This window comes from Coffea eugenioides, chromosome 2 (genome assembly GCF_003713205.1).
Source record: "Coffea eugenioides isolate CCC68of chromosome 2, Ceug_1.0, whole genome shotgun sequence".
NCBI classification, from domain to species: Eukaryota; Viridiplantae; Streptophyta; class Magnoliopsida; order Gentianales; family Rubiaceae; genus Coffea; species Coffea eugenioides.
Genome location: NC_040036.1, coordinates 18753127 through 18774262, shown reverse-complemented (window position 1 = coordinate 18774262; position 21136 = coordinate 18753127). Strand labels below are relative to the sequence as shown.

Below are 21136 nucleotides of genomic sequence, written 5' to 3'. Positions count from 1 at the left end.
ACTCCCAACACTATGAATCCTGGTGCAAACAAGCAGTCCCAACCTCAGCAGTCCAATTTCACACCTGAAGCAGTTTTTGGTGCAAGTGGCTCTCAATCACAACAGCAGACTCCCAACACTATGAATCCCAACACTATGAATCCTGGTGCAAACAAGCAGTCCCAACCTCAGCAGTCCAATTTCACACCTGAAGCAGTTTTTGGTGCAAGTGGCTTGGAGACTGATACAAATGACCAAGTCTTGTTTGATCTCATCAGTCAAATCCCAGATCAACCTACAACCAGCCAACCACCTACTTCAACATTGACAACAAAGAATGCAACATCTCCAGTTCATGTTTCTCTATTTGTTCATACTAATAATAGCATGTTGACTTCTTTCTATACTATTATTTATTTACTTGAATTTCTGGTTGCCAATTGTCAGGGTAAGAAAGTCAAGTACAGATGTGGTGTATGTCAGAGATTTGGACACACTCGAAGTAGTTGTGATTCAACATTGGCCTCTCTCTATAAGAGACACCCATGGGAACCACCTGGATTGGCTGTAAGTATTGTCTACTACGTGCATAGTCTAAAGAGACTGCAAAGATATCTACTTTTAAGACTGCAAAAATTGCTATTGACTGTAAGTAATTGACTGTAAGTAATGACTTCTTCATTGTTTTTTTTTGTATCAGAGGCCCAAGAATACTGCAAATATATCTACTTCTAAAAGTGCTGCAAAGAGGGCTAAAAAGGCCTAGATGACTGGCCTGTTATTGCAAAGAGGGATGACTGCAAAGATATCTACAAAAGAGTGCTGCAAATGGTGGATATAATAAAGAATCCACAAAAGAGTGCTGCAAATGGATTATTTTTCGCCTTTTTGTCTTGTATTTGACTTCAGCAGACCTTTTTTTGGAGCAATGGAATTGACTTCTTAGTTCATTGCATTTTTTTTGATAACAGGCGTATTGTAATGAATGTACTTGGCTCGGTTATGTACTGTTTTTTTTCATTGCAATGGAATGCATGCTCTTCTTATTTTTGAAGGGACTGATTATTGGTTAGTTGAACCCTCAGCAGATGACATTGGCAGGACTGAAGAATGAATATACAATTATGTTGTCTCCAATTTTGTTTACTGACACAAATATTGAGTAGTTAGTTAATGTTGTTGAAACCTTGCCAAGTTCTGATATGGCTTAATCCTTAAAAAGTTTTTGGCAGGGCAGGTTTTAATGTTGTTGGTCTCATATTTGGCTGACTAGACATGGTGGACTGCAATATGAAATCTTGTGTTAATGCCTTCTTCCCCTTTCGGCTTTCTTCCCTCTCCTGCTGCTGCTGCTTCGGTATAGCAGCAGTTTTGACAGATTCTTTTACCTACCAACTCTGCAATATCGCCATTATCATCTGCATTATCTTTCAAGTTAGACTTTTATTCCATCTTATGCTGTAAGCTCATATTCAAGAAAAAATCACAATATACCAGAAAGAACTTAAGCTTCATAATTGCATTCCAACTCCCATTTGTACAATCAACAGGGCCACTAAACGTAACCCAACCTAAGTACAACAAATAAAAGCCACCCAGTTCCCAGTTCACCACCCAGTTCCCAGTTCACCACCTGCACCAACAAATGCCAGTTACAACTCAATCTTTGCTCAATAAATTCTGCACTATGAATACAACAAAGGCCGCAAACAGGAACAATTTCATCATTTTCTCCTTGCGTCTTGTTTCTTCCACCTTTGCCTCCAACTCTCTTAATCTCTTCGCCAATCTTCTTGTGTGTCTCACTAATTTATCGCACCTCTCGCAACTGTTTGTATCATACCACTTGAAATAGCCACAGCCGCCACCACCATTATGCTGTTCAAAATTACCTCTTCAAATTTCACATTTTCTAAAAGAAAAAAGAAACAGAAATCAGGCACACTTACTTCGTAGTAAGCGCAACCGTAGAACCTCTTTCCTGAATTTTCAGCTGTCCACGACGTCTTCACCCTAGCTGGTACACCGCAATTACAAGTTGGTGGTTCTGCCATGGAGATGAGGCTCAGCTTTTGGGTTTGGTTGAAATGAAGAAGAAGAAGAATTTTGGGCAGTATTCGTCCTTTACATTTTGGTTTTGGTCAACAGATAAGTGGTTTGGCATTTTTACCCTTGAAAAGTTGGCCACGTGGTGTGCACGTGAGATATTCCGGGCAAAAATCAGTCGGAAAAGTGAAAAGGGACTCAAATTGATCCTTTTTTATTTGATAAGGACTAAAATTGATCATTTTCGATCTGAGGGACGAAATTTTCACATTTGCAATATGTGAGGGACTATTTGTGCAGTTTGCCCATTTCGTAATTACTTAACTATCGTCCTTATCATCTAAGTTGGGCCTTAAGGTCCGATAAATTGGTCTTAAGAATGCATTCAAATTCTTCTTGTGCGTCGCTAATAATTATATTTGACTTATTTTATTTCTCCCCGTACCTTTCTAGTACGGCTATTCCCAGGAAAAGTCTTCGTGGGTTGTCATTGATATAAGACGGAGTAGAAGTTAGACTTCGTGGGTTGTTATTGAATAGGAGGTTATTTGGGATAATATTTTGAATTAAAAATATTACAACATTTTTTGAACGTGATTATTTGAAATAAAATAGTAATTAAAAAATATGTTTATGATACAAACAGATAAATTTGTATAAATAATTTGCTATCCAAACACATTCAGAGATTGAATGTTGTGGGATCTTGTTATACATGATAAAGATTAAAACAAGCAAAGATTTAATTGTAGTGTTATTAAATTTTTGAGCTTAGTAGTTTAAACTTGTGTTCGAAACTGATCTCTTTTGGATAATAACAGGCATAAGACGTCCAAGTTAGATTGTATGGTGCAGTTAATGGTGAGAATGTGTTCGATTTGAAATTGAGTGGATGAGATTGAATTGGAAACGCAATTTCATGAAGTGCCGAATTTTAATATATTTTTGCACGTTGTTACCTTGGTGTTTAAACATTTGTTTTACTAGTGTCTCTATATGCTGTGTTGCTGTTTACACTACACCATACAATTGGCATTGGTGATGATAGAATCTATTGATCCCCTCCAAGAATTACTTGAATGTCAGTTCAATGATTGAATTATACATGTTGTGGCAAAAAAAAAAAAAGCCGAGGCGGAGTATGGGGAATATTATTACATTTTGTTAGCCAAGGTTTGACTGGATTTTTCGCTTTTCATGAACATATGCAGTAGTAGCAAACATTATGTGCTTATTAGTGGGCGAGACTCGCTCTATACGTGCACATATTTTAGGGAAAAAAATAATGAAAAAGATATAAAATATTAAATTAGTTGGAGCAAAGGAATTAATTACACTGGTTTGTTGATTGAAATTGGTAGGAAAAGTCAGGATAAAATTTTTTGTAGTGGCTGCAGTGGGAATAGTAGTGGTGGATAAGTACAATTGTAGTAGTTATGTATAGTAATAGTGGATAAGTATAATGAAAAGTATGGAGCATGAGATGATGAGCATAGTGCTCCATCATAAAATCTATAACTATCAAAAAAGCTTTCCATGGATTCGAGGGATCCGAACGTAGCAGGCCACGGGTTTTAATTTTGAATATATTATGCACCCAAAAAACGAGACGAGAGATGAAGAGGAAGCGTATTGGATCGGATGTTGAAATAGGAAATGGTCCATTGGACCAGATAAATAGAATACCGGATACAGCGGAGCTGCGGTTTTTGTTTAAACCAAACCATGAGAATGATACTGCCCACGGTAAATAAAAGACAGCAACAACTAACCATGAGAACGAGACTGTGGACTAATTTTAGATTCTTTATTATTACTATTTTGGTGTCTTAACAGTAACAGACTTCAATAGTTCAACTCAATCAACTGAAAAAAAGCACACAGATACAAACACCAAACCTGGCTAGCAACTGTGTGCGCCATCCTTGCTTGGCAAACCCATCTAATTCTTTCATGTTTGCCCTATGTATTTGTGTCCTCTATATAATAGAGGAAGTTAAAATGTATGAAAGCCAGGATGGTTTCATTCCAGAATCACACAAAAAGACGCACGCACAAGAATAGAAGATATTTTTCTCTCTCGCGAGAAGCAATAATGTCTGGGCTAGTAGATATTTGGACGAGTGAAGTCGATAAATTGCGTGAAAAGGGTCAAAACTTCACTCTCCTCTCAAATGGTAATGCAAGTGCTGCAGCATCAACATTGACCCCGCCAGCCAGTCTCGATCAAGCTAGCCAGGGAGCCAGCCCCGGGCGCTCCTTCTTGGCTGCAAATTGGCAAGTCAAGAAATTGGTTGCTCTGCATTGCTCGGAGGCTACACTTTCTATGCTCGTGAATTGCTTTAGTCCTTAATTTTAACTTAATCTGATGCGATTTCTCAGATCATTAATCATCTGAGTGTCGAGTTTAGGCAGCATGTATGTATGTCGTTTGGTTGGGTGATGTGTTAAAATAACTTGTTTGTAAACTATGGTTACCTTGTCTGAATGAAGGACGGACTCATCTTCGTCAATCCGTTAACCAATCGAAGATCAATTAACGAAATGACAAGTGAAGTTTTTGGCCAAGAGAAATAATAATGAATTGGTGGCTTCATCATTTGCGTCTGTTCTAGATTTCCAACATAAAACACAGACAAGAAGATATGCAAAATGGATTGGTCGCTTGTTCATTTGCGCCTGTTTTTAGTTAACATAAAGCATAATAGTAGAAAAGGAAACATGCGCAGAGAGTGGAGGTGCGGGGAATCGAACCCCGTGCCTCTCGCATGCGAAGCGAGCGCTCTACCATATGAGCTACACCCCCCTTGCGCACTTGCTCGACGCAAGGAAATATTGTAATTATACCATAACTAAAAAAAAAAATTATAACTGCACCTAGCTTTTGTTTGTTCGTTCGTTCGTTCGTTTGGGACATTCGGCCTTGACGATCGGACTGGACCCAAATTTTTGTCATCATTGCTCCGGTGATGGTGATGGGGATATTTTTAATCGTCAGAGGATATTTTCAGAATAAACTATTACTTTGCATGAATTTAATTGTTTCTTCGCATAGTTAATTCTACTCTTCAAATACATTTTCCAGTAAAAGTTGTATCTGTCCTTTGAAGGAAAATGATTTTAAGAAAACTATTACTGTGTTAAACTAACAACAATTGCTAGTTTAATTATCCAAAACAGAGTCTTAAAAGGCATACTTCTATCGTTTCGCATACTTGTACGGTTGGATGAATTTCAATGCATTTAATTATCATGAAGCAAATCATTAATGATTCGGAAAGAGTTCCTAGAATCTTCCCACCTGTTATGTAATTCCAAACTGAAACTAAATTCCATTAATTAAAATAGAAGAACAGAAGGTGTATTACCACAGTAAATGAAAACTGGAGAAAAAGAACAAGAGAAAGCTGCAGAAGCTACTCTCACATTTTCAGCCAAAAAGAAGAATGAGCCACACATTCTCCTAACTGTAGAAGGATGCCACAAATGTTTCAATCAGTTGCTACCATCTCATATGGGCTTGAACTCCACGACTTCACCTTTTCTTTTTTCTTTTTTTTTAATTTTCCTGCCTAGTTTTTTTTTTTTTTTTTGGTTCCAAAGCAATGAAATGGTGGGGTTTAAGAAGTAGGCTGCAAAATTTAGACCTCCAATTCTTTCTTGAGACCTTAATTATATTTATTTTTAGCTATGACAAAATATTAATTAATTAAATCCCGGAGCAGCACCACCGTTGTGGATATTAATATGCCTCGTTGTGGAAACCATTTAGTTTATATATGCTTTGATTTATTATCGATTTTTCGAACAAATATATGTCTTGAGCATATTTTCCAACTGGATTTTTTTTTTTTTTTTGCCTTTTATTTAGTTTGTTTATTTTTGCCTTGGTTTACTAAGGAATTGAAATTAGTAGCGAAGGGAACATGAATGGATAAGCATTGAATCTTGCGAATAAAAACAAAATGAATGGATAGGCATTGAAGTCGCACGCAGAAACTCTCAAGTTAGGCAAAAGTTGACTTGAACAAAACTTTGAGCACTCCATATTGGATATCTTTTATATATATATATTGTACGCATAGGAAAAAATAGAATTCAAGAAGCGAAGAAGAAGAAGACGTTCAAGTGGTACTAATTATAAATAGTTTTTAGAAAATGTGCAGCTACTTCTAAATGCCGTGCCGTTGATTTGCACGAACCGAAGCATTCCAAATAAAGACGTATGCTTGGGCACACCATTAATTATCCGTAAATCATTGACTTCTGCACCATGTGTTGGTAAATTTTCCTGCTAATTACTAACTATAAGCTTTAAAAAAAAACACACACACACACACACAGATAATAATTAAAAGTACAGAAAAAAAAGGGCCAAGGGAATGAAAAAAATCATTCATTCGTTTTGGTCATTGTCGTCCACTGGAAGGTCGGTCCCAAGGCAAAAGGCAGCAATAATTAATCAAAACTGAAGTGCATTATGGGCACGGCATAATACAATGATAGAACGAGCAAAGAGGACGTTACTTGGAGACCAGACAGATGGACGAGTCTATTGGAGACAGATGGATGGATGAGTTGGAGTTGCATTATTCCAGAAATTTGGAATATGCCATTGGTTTTTTAAGATATTCTAATCCCATGACCAAATTGACCATGTATGTGCTTCTGGTTCTGGGGGCGGCTACATGCTGATTTTTCATACGCCACTGGATTCCCTTTGAAACCGATGCCCCACAGCAGCCCCCACTGCCTTGTTTTCTTCTCTCGACTTCAATTCTGCATAAATATGTGTAGTTTTGCTACGCGTTTCTGTTCATTCATTGTAGCTTGATGATTGAACTCCAAGAATAGATTATTACTATTACTCAAGACACTTACTATATATAAATACTAGCTCAATTGAGAGAGTGCAAGAGAAGGGAGGATAATCAGATTAAGATGGCAGCAGTGTTTGTTGATGCGTGCATGGGGGAGCTGGCTAAGCTGAAACAGAAGGTTCGAGCCAGGAAGATATTCTTGTTCAATGTCCAAGACACACAAGTTGGGGATGACCAAGCGGAACCTACCAAAAAACAATCATCTTCTTCTTCTTCTCCATTGAAGTCATCAACCAAGGCAAAGGATGAATGTATTTTGTCTGAAACCACTATTTGTTTGCTTATGGATCGATTTGCACCCTGGTGATGATCAAAGTTAAGCAGGACTCGGGGGCAGAGAGATGTTGAAGCACCACCCCTAGCATCTTTGATCAGATTATCACCTATGCTATGTATATATATAGCTTCGTCTGGAGAATTCATTTTGTACCAAGAGCTCTTTCTTTTTTCTTTTGATGAAATGAGATGATCTTTGTAATTTTGACTACTTTCACAATTGCCACTCCAGTACAGAGCCTTGAGTTGGAAATGTTAGTATGCTTGGTTGGGTACCCTGATTCTTAATAAAACAGTGCGTGCACGTGCCCTCACTAATCCAGGCAGAATTAATATGTTTCATGCTCGATTTTGGGGAAAGATAATAGTAAACGCTTGCGCTTCATGTTTTGGGAGACGATCTTTGCAATTTCAGTTCTTGGATGATTGCTATGCTGGCTTACTAATTAGCTCAAGCAGTTGGAAATATTAGCAGTAGCTCAAGGAGTTGGAAATATTAGCAGACTTGGTTGAATACATATAATTCGCTAATTTGATGATTGGTTCCACGGGACAAGAAAAGGTTGTGCTCAAGTCAAAAAATAAAGAAAACAAAAACATCTTTTGAGAGATCTCCACTGAAATGAGCATTGAGAAAGAAATATTGGGTTATGACCATGCGTGTAACGGTGTAAGACATATAATTTGAGTCTGTTGCGTGCAGGAAAAGATGGAAAAAGCATGATTAAGTTATCGAACTTCTCTTGGAGTTCAGATCTGCAAGTGACAGAAGAAGCATTTGTGATTTGCTGCTTCAACAACATCCTATCCTTTGACAGCCTCCAGATGTCCACTTTCTGGTTCTACTACGTTTGCTTTGTGGTATCTGGGCACTATGTACATGAACACAAACTGAGGGAGACCCTTATTTACAAAAATTTTCTACGGACGAACTACGAAGATGTGCTAGCCTCCATGCTCCCAGAAGACCAGTCATTGACAGAGACAGTAGGTTTCTCTTGTTCCCACTTCAGGATCTCCCTAGCGTATTTCAAAGCTTCATCTACACTATCAGACTCCAGTCCAGTAACCGGTGAAACATAAAGCTTCCGCTCCGTTAGGGAGTCAAACAACCTTTTGAACTTGGCACCAATGTAGTGAAATGCACGTTGAGCCAAAGACGGAGTATTGTTACCGTGCCTGCTCTGGGAATGCAAACTCACCAACGGGTAGAAATCTTGAAACCACTCACATTGAGAGAGAGGAACTCGCTCAAGTTTTTCCTCCAGCAAGTCAAACTTGTTTAGCATCAGGAGGAAACTTTTCTGGGCAAAAGATGGATGAGTAACAACGTTCTCCATTAAATTCTTACTAGCAAGCATCTTGTTTATGCAAGCTCCGTCACTGTTTACATAGTACTCATCATAGTCTGTTAAAGAGACGCAAAATAGGACAAGATCAACATCTTCAAACATTCCCAACCACTTGCAGTTTTCTCCAAGGCTGCTTGCATGGACTCTGATGAGTTGGTACCTGTAGCTGCGAGTGCAACAATTTTATCCGTTATGTGCATGCAGGAGAACCAGAGCAGGAGAGACTGAGTAAGGGGAGTCTACAATTCCCAGTACAGATGACAATTTAGAAGTCAGCATCTAACTTTGTAGTTGAGCATTTTTCTACCCTATATGTTATTGAGGAGGAAATTGTGCATGCAATGTTAATCATGGGTGAACCATCACGAACGTTAAGAAATTTAGCAAAATCTAGCGTACAGCTAATTTATGGACTCAAAAATACTGGCTTAGATCTCATAATTCCATTCTCAAAAGCCACAATAAGATTAACAAATGCAGTTACAGAGTTCAAATCAAATTTAGAGACTTCCTCGAGTGATAAGACTCCCGTCCTACTACATGCCATGCGATTGAGAGCACGCACGCGCACACACACACACAGAAAGAGAGATCACCTCATGGCAGGATCACTTTGATCTGTGGGCTCCATGTATCCATCCTGGGAAGACATAGGGAATGAAAACTCCATAGATGTAACCCCATTAGAAGAAGTAAAGCCCTCGGCATACAAAATGTCCATATCAGAAGGTTCATAGTCAACTCTTGAAATCTCAACAGCCTACATCAACCACGGTATATTAGCATATACAATATGATGCAAAGACAATATCATGTATAGCAGCCAGAAGATTGATTAAATACAATATCATGTAAACACATAACTAGGAAATAATTTGTAATCTCAGCTTACCCGATCTAAGAAATAATTAGCAACTCTAGGAAGCATGGGCAGCTCATTTCTCCGGCTGTAGGTAGCTTGAAAGCCACTATCCTTTACCAGATCCTCAATTAATGTTGCATATTCACGGGTAGCAGCTGGAAAGATGGCCTCCAAGTTGCCGGACATCATGACTTGTAGAAGCCAATCTGAAAATGCTTTCAGCCTTGGGCTGATGGAATAAGCATTTTTTTCCTCAATCTGCTCAGCATATGCTGTTGCAAACATTTAACTTTTAGAATCCATTGGATGACAGATCCACCTATGTATGCAAGCATTTCTAGGTAAAAATTGTCTTCAGAAGTTTGGATATCACAGATTTTACTGACAAAGAGAAACTCCTTTTACCTTAGACCCGCAGAGGTTTTAATATGTGAATCATAAAAAGTTAAGAACGCATAGACCAACTTATAACAAGTATCTAAGCACAATATTTTACAAAGTAGTAAATATTAAGTACATCAGCACCAGTGACACCATAAGCAAGATACATCAGAAACAACCCACAAATATTTTATCCCCAAAATTATTTCTTTCATTTGCTTCTTATCATTTTTTTTTTAAATTATTTGGTGTAAGGATCCTGATCATTGCTCATAAGCATTGCAAAATCACAGAGTTTGTTAGAAGCTACTCTCACATCCTTCTCTGTGTTTAGTGTAAAACATGTTGACCAATTTTGAGTATTAGCTTTAAAAATCAGTAAGGACCAGATTTCTGGGAGCAAACACAGAGAACCAAAAAGGATGGAACAAAAGTTAAAAACAACCACTGAGATGTGTCCTTTCCAAATTTCTCACAGTTTAGAGCAACAACAGATCTGTATGTAGTAGTATAATTTTTTGGTTGATTCACAGGGCTACTTTTTTTAAATGGTGAATAATCTAACACATCAGGAGGAGCCTGCATGAAGTAAATAAGAGCATGAGCTAGCTGAAATCTCATGCCATTTAACACTACTGGAACTTAGTAATCTAATGAAAATCATAATCTACATACAGCTACTAAAAGGTTGAATGATGTACACTTTGATTCTCAGGCAAGCTTTCACAGCTTAAGCAGGTCTGAAAGCCCTTCAGACCTACTTTGGAGCTACAAAAGTTGAAAATCAGATGTAACCAAATCATTGGATGAAAAATTTTACATGAAAGGTCTTAGGACACTATGAAAGACAAAGACATTATGAAGAGACAAATAGATGAAAATTGAAAAACCAGTTCTTCTTTACCTGATGGACCAGGTTGGCTCAGATGTTGTCTCCTTAATTCAAGCAAACAATCTTCTTCAAACCATTCACGGCCCTCAAGCAGAATTCCAATGTAACGATATAAATTGGTCTGAATCATGAATTTAATATTTTGACGGTCATCTCCAGAGAAAGGAACATCATACAAAATTTTGGCCTGAAATAGACATGTAAGTTAGGAAGTTTACCCCTTTCATCCGTTCTGAGTCATAAACAATAATGTTCATCCATGTAAAGATACAGCCTCATTTAATTAAGGACGATAAAAATCAGAAATTAATGCAAATTTTCTTGGGACATTTACTCTTCTCAAGAAAATAGTGGTAAGTATGAGTTCATAAAAGTATAAAAACATTGAGTTTCACTATTCATTGTAGACTGTATACAGAACAACATTAATAATATTGCTGGCAGTGGTATCCTCAGATAAATATAGAGCTCATCACCTCTGAAGAGCTTGTAGAAAAACCTCCCAAACAGGGTGATCATAATGTGTACGTATTAGAAACATGCTAAGCATATAAAAAAGGTCATACACCTTTTGTGTAGTTCCCACATTTAGTCATTGATTGCAAAGTAAATCTTGTTATCCTTAACCAACAAATGTCCAAATTCTTGGTAATATCAAGCAGAAGACCAATTTAAACATAACATACTACTTTTATGATTTTATCGTCATCAAACAAAAGAAGAAAAGAACATTTCCAAGTATGAAATACCTGCTTAAATATTGCACTCGTCCCCGATTGGTCACAACCAACTAAAAGAAGTTTATTGTCTGCTTTCTGATCCAGGCCCTCGGAGCAAACTTTATCTGCATCCTTTTCAACTTCACCATTACATGACTCAGGTGGAATTGGCAAAGACAATGCAGCACAAATGAGCTTGATTCCAGACTGCAATTACATTTTCTGAGCTATTAAATGTCCAAGAAATAAATAGTACAATGCAGGAAAGGAACAGGTAAAACGCAAAACATTTAATGAAATTCTCGATTACCTTGTCCCATAATTTCCCCATGACATTCTTCTGACCCTCTTCCTGGTAGGACCCATCTGGACTCAACCAAAAGTGTGGGCGTCCTTCACAGTGAATCCCAGCCATCTGCAAAGATTTAACAAAATGCTGATAACTGCACATTCAAAATAGATTCAGGATATGTATCCAGGCAGAGAACATATACCTGCAACATCCAGAGCTCTTTTTTGGTAATCTCCCGACCATTTATCAGTACATTTGTGTTTCCATTGCTAGCATTTCGCTCAATTGGACTACCAACATCCAGTCTAGGGCTGATAATCTGACAAGGTTGCTGGCTTTCCTGTTTTTTTCAGTTGAGATTATTCATCAGAACAAGAAATTTACATTTAGTGTAAACAATAATGTTAGAAAGAACATGATCCTCACCTTTCCCCAGAATCCAGACTGCTTGTCATACCAATACCTCCCAGGTTTTAGCTTCTTTGGTGGGTTCCTACAGTTCTGCAACATGCTCAACTCTTGCAGAGAAAGAGGCCTGCCATTAACAGATACAAGCCTAGGCGGTAGCTGATTTGCTTCACATGAAATCTCATTTCTCATGATCTGTTTAAGTTCCCCGTCGGTGAGTAGTTTCTTAAGCATTCTCGAAGGTTTTCCCAGAGATCCTCGCTTTGATTCATCAATCATATGACGAATACAGGCAATACATTTTCTCCCTTCTGGCATGGACCCCATTGCTCTCAGCAGACAACTACTACAAAACTTGGCACCGCAAACAAGGCACACTTCCTTCTCAGTAAACCGATTCCCCTTGAAACAGCGATAGCACAAACCTCTCTTCACATCACTTCTGGCTACCGGCCTTTCTACTGCATTATCCAGTTCATCAAGGCTACCATCCTCAGAAGTTATTTCACTGGTTTGAGGATCACGGAATGTCACAACTGGGGTTCTACTGCCGCGGTAGGGAGTCTCATCAAGACAATCTTCCACCTCTTCACAAGTAGCAATCTCAGAAGAGGAAGCAGATGAGCTCAAGCTACGATCCTCCAATTGTGGATTGGCATGTTGAGCATGACTACTATTTTCATCATTTAAGTCTTCAATATCCGAACTCTCTGATATCTCATTGGAGTCATTATGGCTGTCCGAGAAACCTAAGGTATCAGAACTTCCAGTTCCATCTGACACCCTCGGCACTGCACATGCATCACCATTTTCCGAACCATCTACTGCTGCACCCTCTTGATCATTCGCATCTACTACTGATTTTCTGGGCAGAATTCTGTCAGAACCTTCGAACTCAGCCGCTTCAGGCCCAACTTTAGACCGCTTTGCTAATCTCTTGCTGGAACGGTCACTCTTAACAATTGGTTGAATAATTGGTAAGGACAAATTATTCGACATAGAGGCCTTCGAAACCACAGCTGCAGTCGGAATCCGGTTAACATCTACCGGAACCACGTGAGGAATGTCATAGCCAACAGGAGGACCACTATACTCCAAAGCGAAAGAGTACTCCACGCTATACTCATCATGATCATCCACTTTCGAGGCGGAAACTGGCATAAAACTCCTCAAAATACTAGTCATATTTATAATTCTACCCAAAATCTTGAAAACCCCAACTCCAACAGCTTCAAGAATGCATCAAATTGCTGAAAAGCTTCAATCTTTGTTTCTCTCCTACAGCTTAAAGGATGAGCATGCATCAAATGGCGGCTAATCTGATGAAACCCACCCTTTACATATTTTCATCCTATATAAGAAAAAGAAACCCAAAATCAACTTTGAAATGTGATTCTCGTACAACCCAGAAATCAAAATTTGATATTTTTCCTGCTTGAAAAGGATCTAATTGATAGCAAGGGAAAGAAAATGATGGTATAAATATAGGAGCATACCAGTGAAAAATGGAGACTTGAGACTAGAGACTAGAGACTTGAGACCCGAAGGAAGGAGGACTGGAAGACGCAGCAGTAATAGTAGTAGTATTCAAACGTCTTAGAAAAGATCAACGCTGGAAAGACCACTGATTTTCTTGAGCAACGCGTTTTTGAGAAAATATTCACCCCAGAGAATGGTTTAATAACGGGAGAGAAATCAAAATAAAGGAGGACCCGTTCACGATGATAATTCAAATGTGCCATTCGGCTCGAATTTGAGTGGGAATGGAGGGTAATGTGGTCTAAAAAGTGGAGGCAAGCTAGAATTTCCTCTTTAGTCTTGGCCCTTTTACAATCTGATGAGAATTTGCTTGCATGTGAATGGAACTGGCAAGTCTGGAATCCTATTACACAGACACACCTGTTATTTGGATGCGTTGAATGGGTGATACGTGTCTCGTGTCTCATTGGTAGGACTAATTCTTCTCAAGTTTATTACTAGTAAAAAAAAATGTTTTTCAGGTTTATTAGGCAAGCCATCATGTTCACGTGGTTGACAAGGCATCTAAAAAGTTTTTGGCGACTACATTGCAAGAATTCCAAAGGATCGGGGGTGGGGCTACAAGTTGAAGTTTGAGGCGTAACTTCCACTCCTAGTCCTAGCTGCTGCTAAGGTTAATCTCTCAAGAAATAAAAATATATATATATATATGACAATTTTTTTAGAGTTATTTGGATAGGGGGGAAATAATGACAATTTTTACAGAATTATAATTTTATTTTCTTCACTACCTTTTTTTTTTATCTTGTATACATAATATTGTATCACAAAGTCCAACAACGTTATTCTAAAAAAATTTGGATAACTTTTTTTATGCACTATTAGTGCATAATTTTTTTAACGCTAACAGATTTAAATTATACCATATAACATAAATTCAAATCATGTCCATGTGACATGCATCTAAAACTAAAACTACTAGTGTGAAAAATTTATTACACTCTCAGTGCATAAAAGGTTAATCGGAAAAAAAAATATTCTCAATAATCTTTTAACCAAAAACAGTCTGCATTTTTTTCAAAGAAAAAAGAGAACCATCCGCATTATTTCTAATAATAGCATTTGGATATCAAATTTTTTCAAATAACATTTTGCTTGCATCATAAATACATTTCTCAACCCACCTTTTATATTCCAACTATCTTTTTATCTCATATGCGTACATTATATCACAAAAAAGTACTACAGTAATATTTCAAAATAATATTTCAAATAATACTCTACTTTCTCTGTCCAAACAAACCAGTATGTTCACATTAGCATATTTTTGCTGGTTTGATGGTCACTTCTTTGTGCTAATATTTATAACCCGTGGAGTATGATTATATTGTTAATTAAAAGAGTAAATCATTATGCTGCATGCAGAACTTGCTCATATTATATTACGGCAGTTATATATGTCGTCCGGCAGCCTTTTCTTTTGCCTTTTCTTTTTTTTTTTTTTTTTTTGGTTTGGTGGATGAGAAAAATTATATATTAATTGGGCGAACCAGTGTGGTGATGGTAACAAAAATCAGTCTTCAGCGCAATGTTTTTGACATCCTCTATGTTTCCATTTTTGTTAGCTAAAATTAAAGGATACTACGTGCTTGTCGGGTAATGGGGCTGTTACTTAGACTCGTTCAGTCCAACTTTCGAAATCGGCCTAACAAGTTTCATTTGACTCCCCATTTCCAGATGAAATACTAATTTATTTCTAATCCCATGCATGTGTCTAAAATGGAACTTGTGACCCGGTCTGCCTCCACTTTGGTGCTGTAGTAAAACCCGCGAAGACGGGGGAAGAGTGAATGGAAAATGGTGTCCGACTTTTTGATTTTTGAAGCTTAGACTCGGTCAGCATTTTCTGCTCGCTTCTGGAATTTCGTGGAAGTTAATAATTATCGTCAGTCTCAACAACGTTTTAAGTAATCTCTGAAGTTCTGAACAAACATTTTACGTAGAAATATTATGCACTTTGCATTTGTTTCTATTTCTTTGGAAGAACAGGAGGAATATGATGAATCCTCGTTGATCTTTGAGGGGTTCTAAGGCTATGCATTTGGGCAACTGGAAAACACTTCTGTAGATGAACAAAGCTAGCTACTATTTGGTTCAATGACATCTGTGGGTGTTGAGCTAAGCTAATTGGCTTACCTAGCTTATTCATATTTAATAAAAAAAAAAATGTTATTTACACTTTCATTATTTGTTGTATCGTCCAGTCTAATAAATGAAAACTATTATATGATTAAACTAATAGTGAGGGTGTAAAATGTGAACAATAAAAATAAAAATGCAAATAACATTCCCCTAACATGTTCAGCGAGGTGAGACTGAAATTGGTTCGACCGCCTGTAATCTGGAAAACAAATTGAACTCGGTGTATGGGCCTTGAGACCAAAACCGCTTATATGAACTAGTACTTGGGTCGTAGGTAGCTGACATACGGGCTTCACTTGACTACCCAACGTTTGATTTCACAGCCCAAATGTCATATCATCCGGTACCGAAATCAATAGGACTACTTCAGTTTATCACCCAAAAAGGACACGGACTAGTTCTTTTCAGACAGGTGCTATGTCGTGATGTTTAGTTTTTGCCAGACATTTTAGCTGAAGAGGTGGCAACATTTTGAAACTGTTCAGTTTCAAACAAACATTAGTTGTCTTTCTCCTAAAAATAAATACTATACTAATAATAATAATAAATGGCATTAGTGTTGGAGTACTTTTTAGTCGATACAAAAATTGTATGTGTGTGATTATTAGTAATTTTTTGGTGGCATAATATGTGGGCATAAATGTTACTAATCCTTGACTCTTGAAGACTAACAGAATCACCAAATATAAATAAGATTTACAAGTTGACTTCATATAGGCTGGCCCCCCTGTTAAAGCTTTGGAATTTCGGCTAAAAGCCTTCAAATTTCAAACCTTATGTGTAATTGAACTTTGAATACTGTAGATCTGCATGCCGGTTTTTTGAACAATGCAATGCAACGACTACTAGTAAAGTTTTTTGGTTCTCTTTTTTCATGTCCCCCTTAATCTGTTCAAGTTCAAAATGAAAACCAGCTTCGCATCATAAGCTTATCGATGTAATGCAACTGCAGCATCTGGAATTCACTTTTCCAGGGAAGTAAGTGGCCAAGAATCTTCCACTAAAGAGAGAGTTTCACGGACATAAAAGCAAACAGAAAGTCGACCCTCGAACTGAAATCAAAGCAAAATGAAGATCATAATGGAGGCCATTGAACCAAAAATCCCACCATCTCAAACTACGCTTAGTCAATTGTGGAGCAGAGAATTAATCTAGTTTGATTCAAGGCTCGTTCCATTCTAAAAAGTATGCCACGACTTGGAGCTTGCAGTCTCCTTCTTTTTTTGTTGATAGATAGCTTCCTACACTACGGGGAAGGAAAGGTCTAAAGAGGTCTGGGATAATTCGAAAGGAATTGAACTACCACCGGATCAGACGGGTGCACTGCGCACCCGCCTGAATTTTTTAAACAGGGCCACATTTAATTGTGACAAATGAACCTTGCCTCCCACCCCCACCAAGTCTTAATGCATTGGTGGTGGCCACCAGTCCAAAGGCTGGTGATTAGGAGCTTGCAGTCTCAAACTGATTCAATTTGTTTGATTGCTTTTTAGGTAAAGATAATTTAAAATAAAAGTACGTGTTAGAATTTGACAAGATCACTATGCCACTGATAAATTGCATGATTCTCTATATAAATTGTTATTGGATTCTTCTCGTGCCTATAACTAAATAGTGCCTGAAAACATGTCTATCGCCTGCTCAAAATTCATCAGATGGAGTGATTCTACTGGCACTCCATCTCATGAAATCAAGCCGTTTAACAGTTAATAAACAGTGTACGTCAGCAACAACCCGCTGGAATTGATAATAAGAACGCAAAGTATAAACTACGCTTAGCCATTCGCTGCCAACTCTAAAAACTGAAGAAGTCAAATTTCTGTAACACTTTTCTTTTCCTTTTCATGCAAATGGAAAAATGAAGAAATGAAGAATTACATGTCTCCTAAAGAAGAAAGATGTATGTATATACAAGTTAGTAATTTGATTGACGAACTGTTTTAACCCTTGATAAATAATTATGGTATGGTAATTGGAAACTTTTTCTTTAGGTATTTCATCCTCACCTCCCGCTCCAAGACCGTTTTGTCGCCATCTAGACCACTTCAAGAAGTCAACTTCGAACCCGCCAACAGCGGAGGCGCGTGCTTTCAATCTCTTTTCGTTCTCACGTCCCTTCCAACTTCTTCAAGTTCGCCGCCTTCTCGAACACTCTCCAGACCTTGACGGAATTGTCCAAACTCCCACTGTATAACATCCACCGCTGATCAGACGCATCGCAATCACCGTCTTCCTTCCCAACGGCCAAGCACTTCACGGGCCCATTGTGTCCAGTCAACACAGAAATACATGTGTGGATCCCACCCTCCTCTCGCCTCCACACACAAATACTCCTATCCGCGGAGCCGCTAAACACCAAATTCCCGGCCGCGGCCAAGCACAACACGGCCATTTTGTGGCCCCTCAGCAACCCGCCGTGGGAAATGAAATGCTTTTCACGTTCCCAAAAATTAACCAAGCCGTCCGAGGAACCCGCGTAAACCGCTGCCGCCTTCCCGTTGAAAGCCAACGACGTCACGGCATACTCCTGTTTCAACAATGTCTCCACAAGAACATGCTGCGTTGAGCTTCCCACCAATTCTCTCCTCCAAGCTTTCACCGTTCCATCGGCCGAGCCCGTGAATACCAACCCGTCGACCCCGATGACGACGGAGTTCACCGCATCGTCGTGGGCGTTAATGGACTCAATGCATTTAGAGTCCGAAAGTCTCCAAACCTTCAAGGTTTTATCCCAGGAACCCGAATACAGTAACCCTCCTTCTACGTCCACGGCCATGCATGAAATAGCATCGTAGTGTTTAATCCAAGGAACGTTTCGATGCCTTCTTACCTCAACGTAGTTCTTGGGATTGATGGAGGTCTTGAAATAGTCGGTGGTGGTAGGTAAACTACCAACACGTCGGTATCCTTTCTTTCTGAGCCCGGAGAGTTTCCAGACGCGGATTTTACCATCCTGGTGGCCGGTAAATATCCTATCCCTCGCTACGACAATGGCCTTTACCAAGCCACTGTTGGACTTGAAGCCCGCAAAATCTCTGAGATTCTTCCATACCCTTATGTTCTTGCTGTCAGAACCCGTGTATAGCAAGTCTCCGCAAGTGGCTAACGAATATACGTGACCTTCCTCTCGAACAAGGGAGCCGATAAGGCTGTTGTGGATGGCGTAGGCGCCGCTGCTCTCTTCGATTGAATGATCAAGAGGTGGATAAGGCCGCTGTATCCAAGGGGACTTGGTGAAAGGAGAGGGTTGGTTCCATGGTGACAAATAATAGGGAGACGCGGTTCCGCTGCTGGGAGCCGGAGACATGTTAGAGTAGCTAGCGCTTGGAACGGTGGCACTGCTGTTGCGGGCCGAGCAATCGTTGTTATTGTCATCCTCATCTTCTTGATTGCTGAAAATAGTTGGATCGGAGTACAAGAGAGTGCGAAATTTTTGTCTTTGCACAGTCTTTTTCTCCTTAAACAACGTACCACCATTGCTTTTTTTAACTTTTGTCATCTTTTTGAAACAAGACGGCAGAAAGTGGAGATTTGGCTCAAGCGTGAAGCGAAATTTAAGCTTGTTTTGTTTTGTCAAGGACATAAATTTTGGTCGACACTCTTCTTTTTTTGTATTTTTTCTGGTGGGATTTTTTTTTGTTTTTGGAGGAAGGGGGGGGTGTTGGGGAGGAAGCGTAGAGGTTGGATACAGGGTTGTTTGCTTAAATTGTGAGAATCTATAAAAAGAAAAAAGATGCTCGTAGTTTACTGGAGGAAGATGAAGGGCCACGGGAGTATATATATGTGTGTATATATAAATGTAAGTACGTGAGGTTGGAACTGCAGTGGAAGCATTAGTAGGTTTAGCGAGGAGGTGAATGAGGGACACGTGGTGAAATGATACGTGAGGTTTACGCAGGAGAAAGGTTCTTAGTGTATTACTATATATATATGACTAGGACAAAATGGAAAAAGGGCAAATGCCATGTACTGGGGAAACGACAAATATGGCCTTAATTCTTTGTATCCTGACTTGCAACGATTGTTTGCTACAATGTGTTATTTGTCATATGATTTTTCTTTTTGGAGGATTATTTGTCATATGGTTTATAACGTGGATTGCCATTGTTGGAAGGATTATTACTTACAAGGAAGTTTGCTGCATGACTTTATACGAATACTTTGTCGTGCATAGAGTTATAATTGACTCGAGCTGCTCGTAATATGATTATAATATCGATTGCCACTCTTGGAAAGATTATCACTTACACGAAAGTTTGCTACGTGAGTTTATATGAGTACTTTGTTGTGCATAGGGTTACAATTGACTCGAACTGCTCATGAACTCAACTTGCGTTCAGTCAACACAGAACTTGAGTCGAGTGCTAATATATACGAGTCGAACTTGAGCAGTCATTTGTTAGGATCGATTGCTCGACGAGCCGCTCGAGTTGATGTGAAATTACAAAAATATCCCTAAATCAATTAAAATTGAACTGATTTCAATCTTTTCACGAGTCAGAATGTCGAGCGAAACTAGATCTGACATCTTGAATTGACTTCAAGTCAAGCTCACGAGCCAGAAAACGAGTCGAGCTCGAACTTTCCTTTTCCTAATTCGAGTAGAGCTCGAGCTTCATTTTTTCGCCTCGACGAGCTCAAATTTGCACATTAACAAGTCCAGCTCGACTCAATAAAATCAAGATTCGATTCGACTCGTCTCGTTTATAGCCCTAACTTGTGCATTGAGTTGATAATTTCATAATTTGAACATCGGTGTTTGAGAGTTTTGACTTCTTCTCACAAGTCATGTTTGTCACGCTTTGTACATTTATGGAAGATTCAATTCGTCATTTGGTTTCCCATTTGGCTACTAATATTAGCTTTGTCCGACCAAAAAGTCTATCAGACATTAGGTTAGGATTAACTGATCCTGGCCGCGGTCTGACAGGATCACAACAAACAAGCCGAAGAAAAATGAATCAATAGCTTCATCAAGCTTCGAAATTTCAAAGCGCCTGAACAATTGCAAGACTAATTTTTGGCGAAATAGTTTGGAGTTCAAATAATTGACTTTGCAATTATGACGGTTGAACTACAGTTCCTTGCAATTGACCGTGCAAGTCTCCGTTACGATACCCACTGGCCAAGACAAATTTCTTCACGTCAAATCTTTCCATAGCGCTTGAACCGCCGTACATGAGCAAATTAAATCCAAAATTAGTGTAATTTCATGTAATACAATTTACAAAAACAAAAACAAAAAAAAACCAATCTTTTTACTACCTATTCCCTATTTGTTAATGACTCTCCACTTCCTTCATGTGCTTTTGCCAAAAAAAAAAAATGTAGTGCAACTAACAATAATTAAAGTACCATTAAGAAGGCT

The 21136-nt window shown here is 38.6% G+C and overlaps 2 protein-coding genes and 1 non-coding gene across 5 annotated transcripts; all 3 read right to left on the bottom strand.

Moving 5' to 3' along the window:
• Positions 1 to 4758: 4758 nt before the first annotated feature.
• Positions 4759 to 4831, bottom strand: TRNAA-CGC. The gene has a single exon. It is a non-coding gene; the product is annotated as a tRNA-Ala (tRNA).
• Positions 4832 to 7763: 2932 nt separating this feature from the next.
• On the bottom strand, positions 7764 to 13889 carry LOC113760534 (extra-large guanine nucleotide-binding protein 1-like). 3 transcript variants are annotated; one of them, XM_027303157.1, is made up of 9 exons: positions 13584 to 13889; positions 12106 to 13438; positions 11882 to 12019; positions 11698 to 11802; positions 11418 to 11594; positions 10681 to 10855; positions 9426 to 9667; positions 9130 to 9293; positions 7764 to 8699 (listed from the first exon to the last, which is right to left on the bottom strand). In XM_027303157.1, exons 2-9 carry the CDS (start codon positions 13270 to 13272, stop codon positions 8114 to 8116), a joined length of 2754 nt encoding a protein of 917 aa, XP_027158958.1. In that variant the 5' UTR covers positions 13273 to 13438; positions 13584 to 13889; the 3' UTR covers positions 7764 to 8113. The 3 variants fall into 3 exon arrangements, with proteins under 3 accessions (XP_027158958.1, XP_027158959.1, XP_027158957.1); XM_027303158.1 differs by having other exon boundaries at positions 12106 to 13371; XM_027303156.1 differs by lacking the exon at positions 13584 to 13889 and having other exon boundaries at positions 12106 to 13575.
• Positions 13890 to 17619: 3730 nt separating this feature from the next.
• On the bottom strand, positions 17620 to 19326 carry LOC113763609 (protein JINGUBANG-like). The gene has a single exon (XM_027307476.1). The coding sequence runs from the start codon at positions 19265 to 19267 to the stop codon at positions 17876 to 17878; it is 1392 nt and encodes a 463-aa protein (XP_027163277.1). The 5' UTR covers positions 19268 to 19326; the 3' UTR covers positions 17620 to 17875.
• Between the last annotated feature and the right edge of the window lie 1810 nt (positions 19327 to 21136).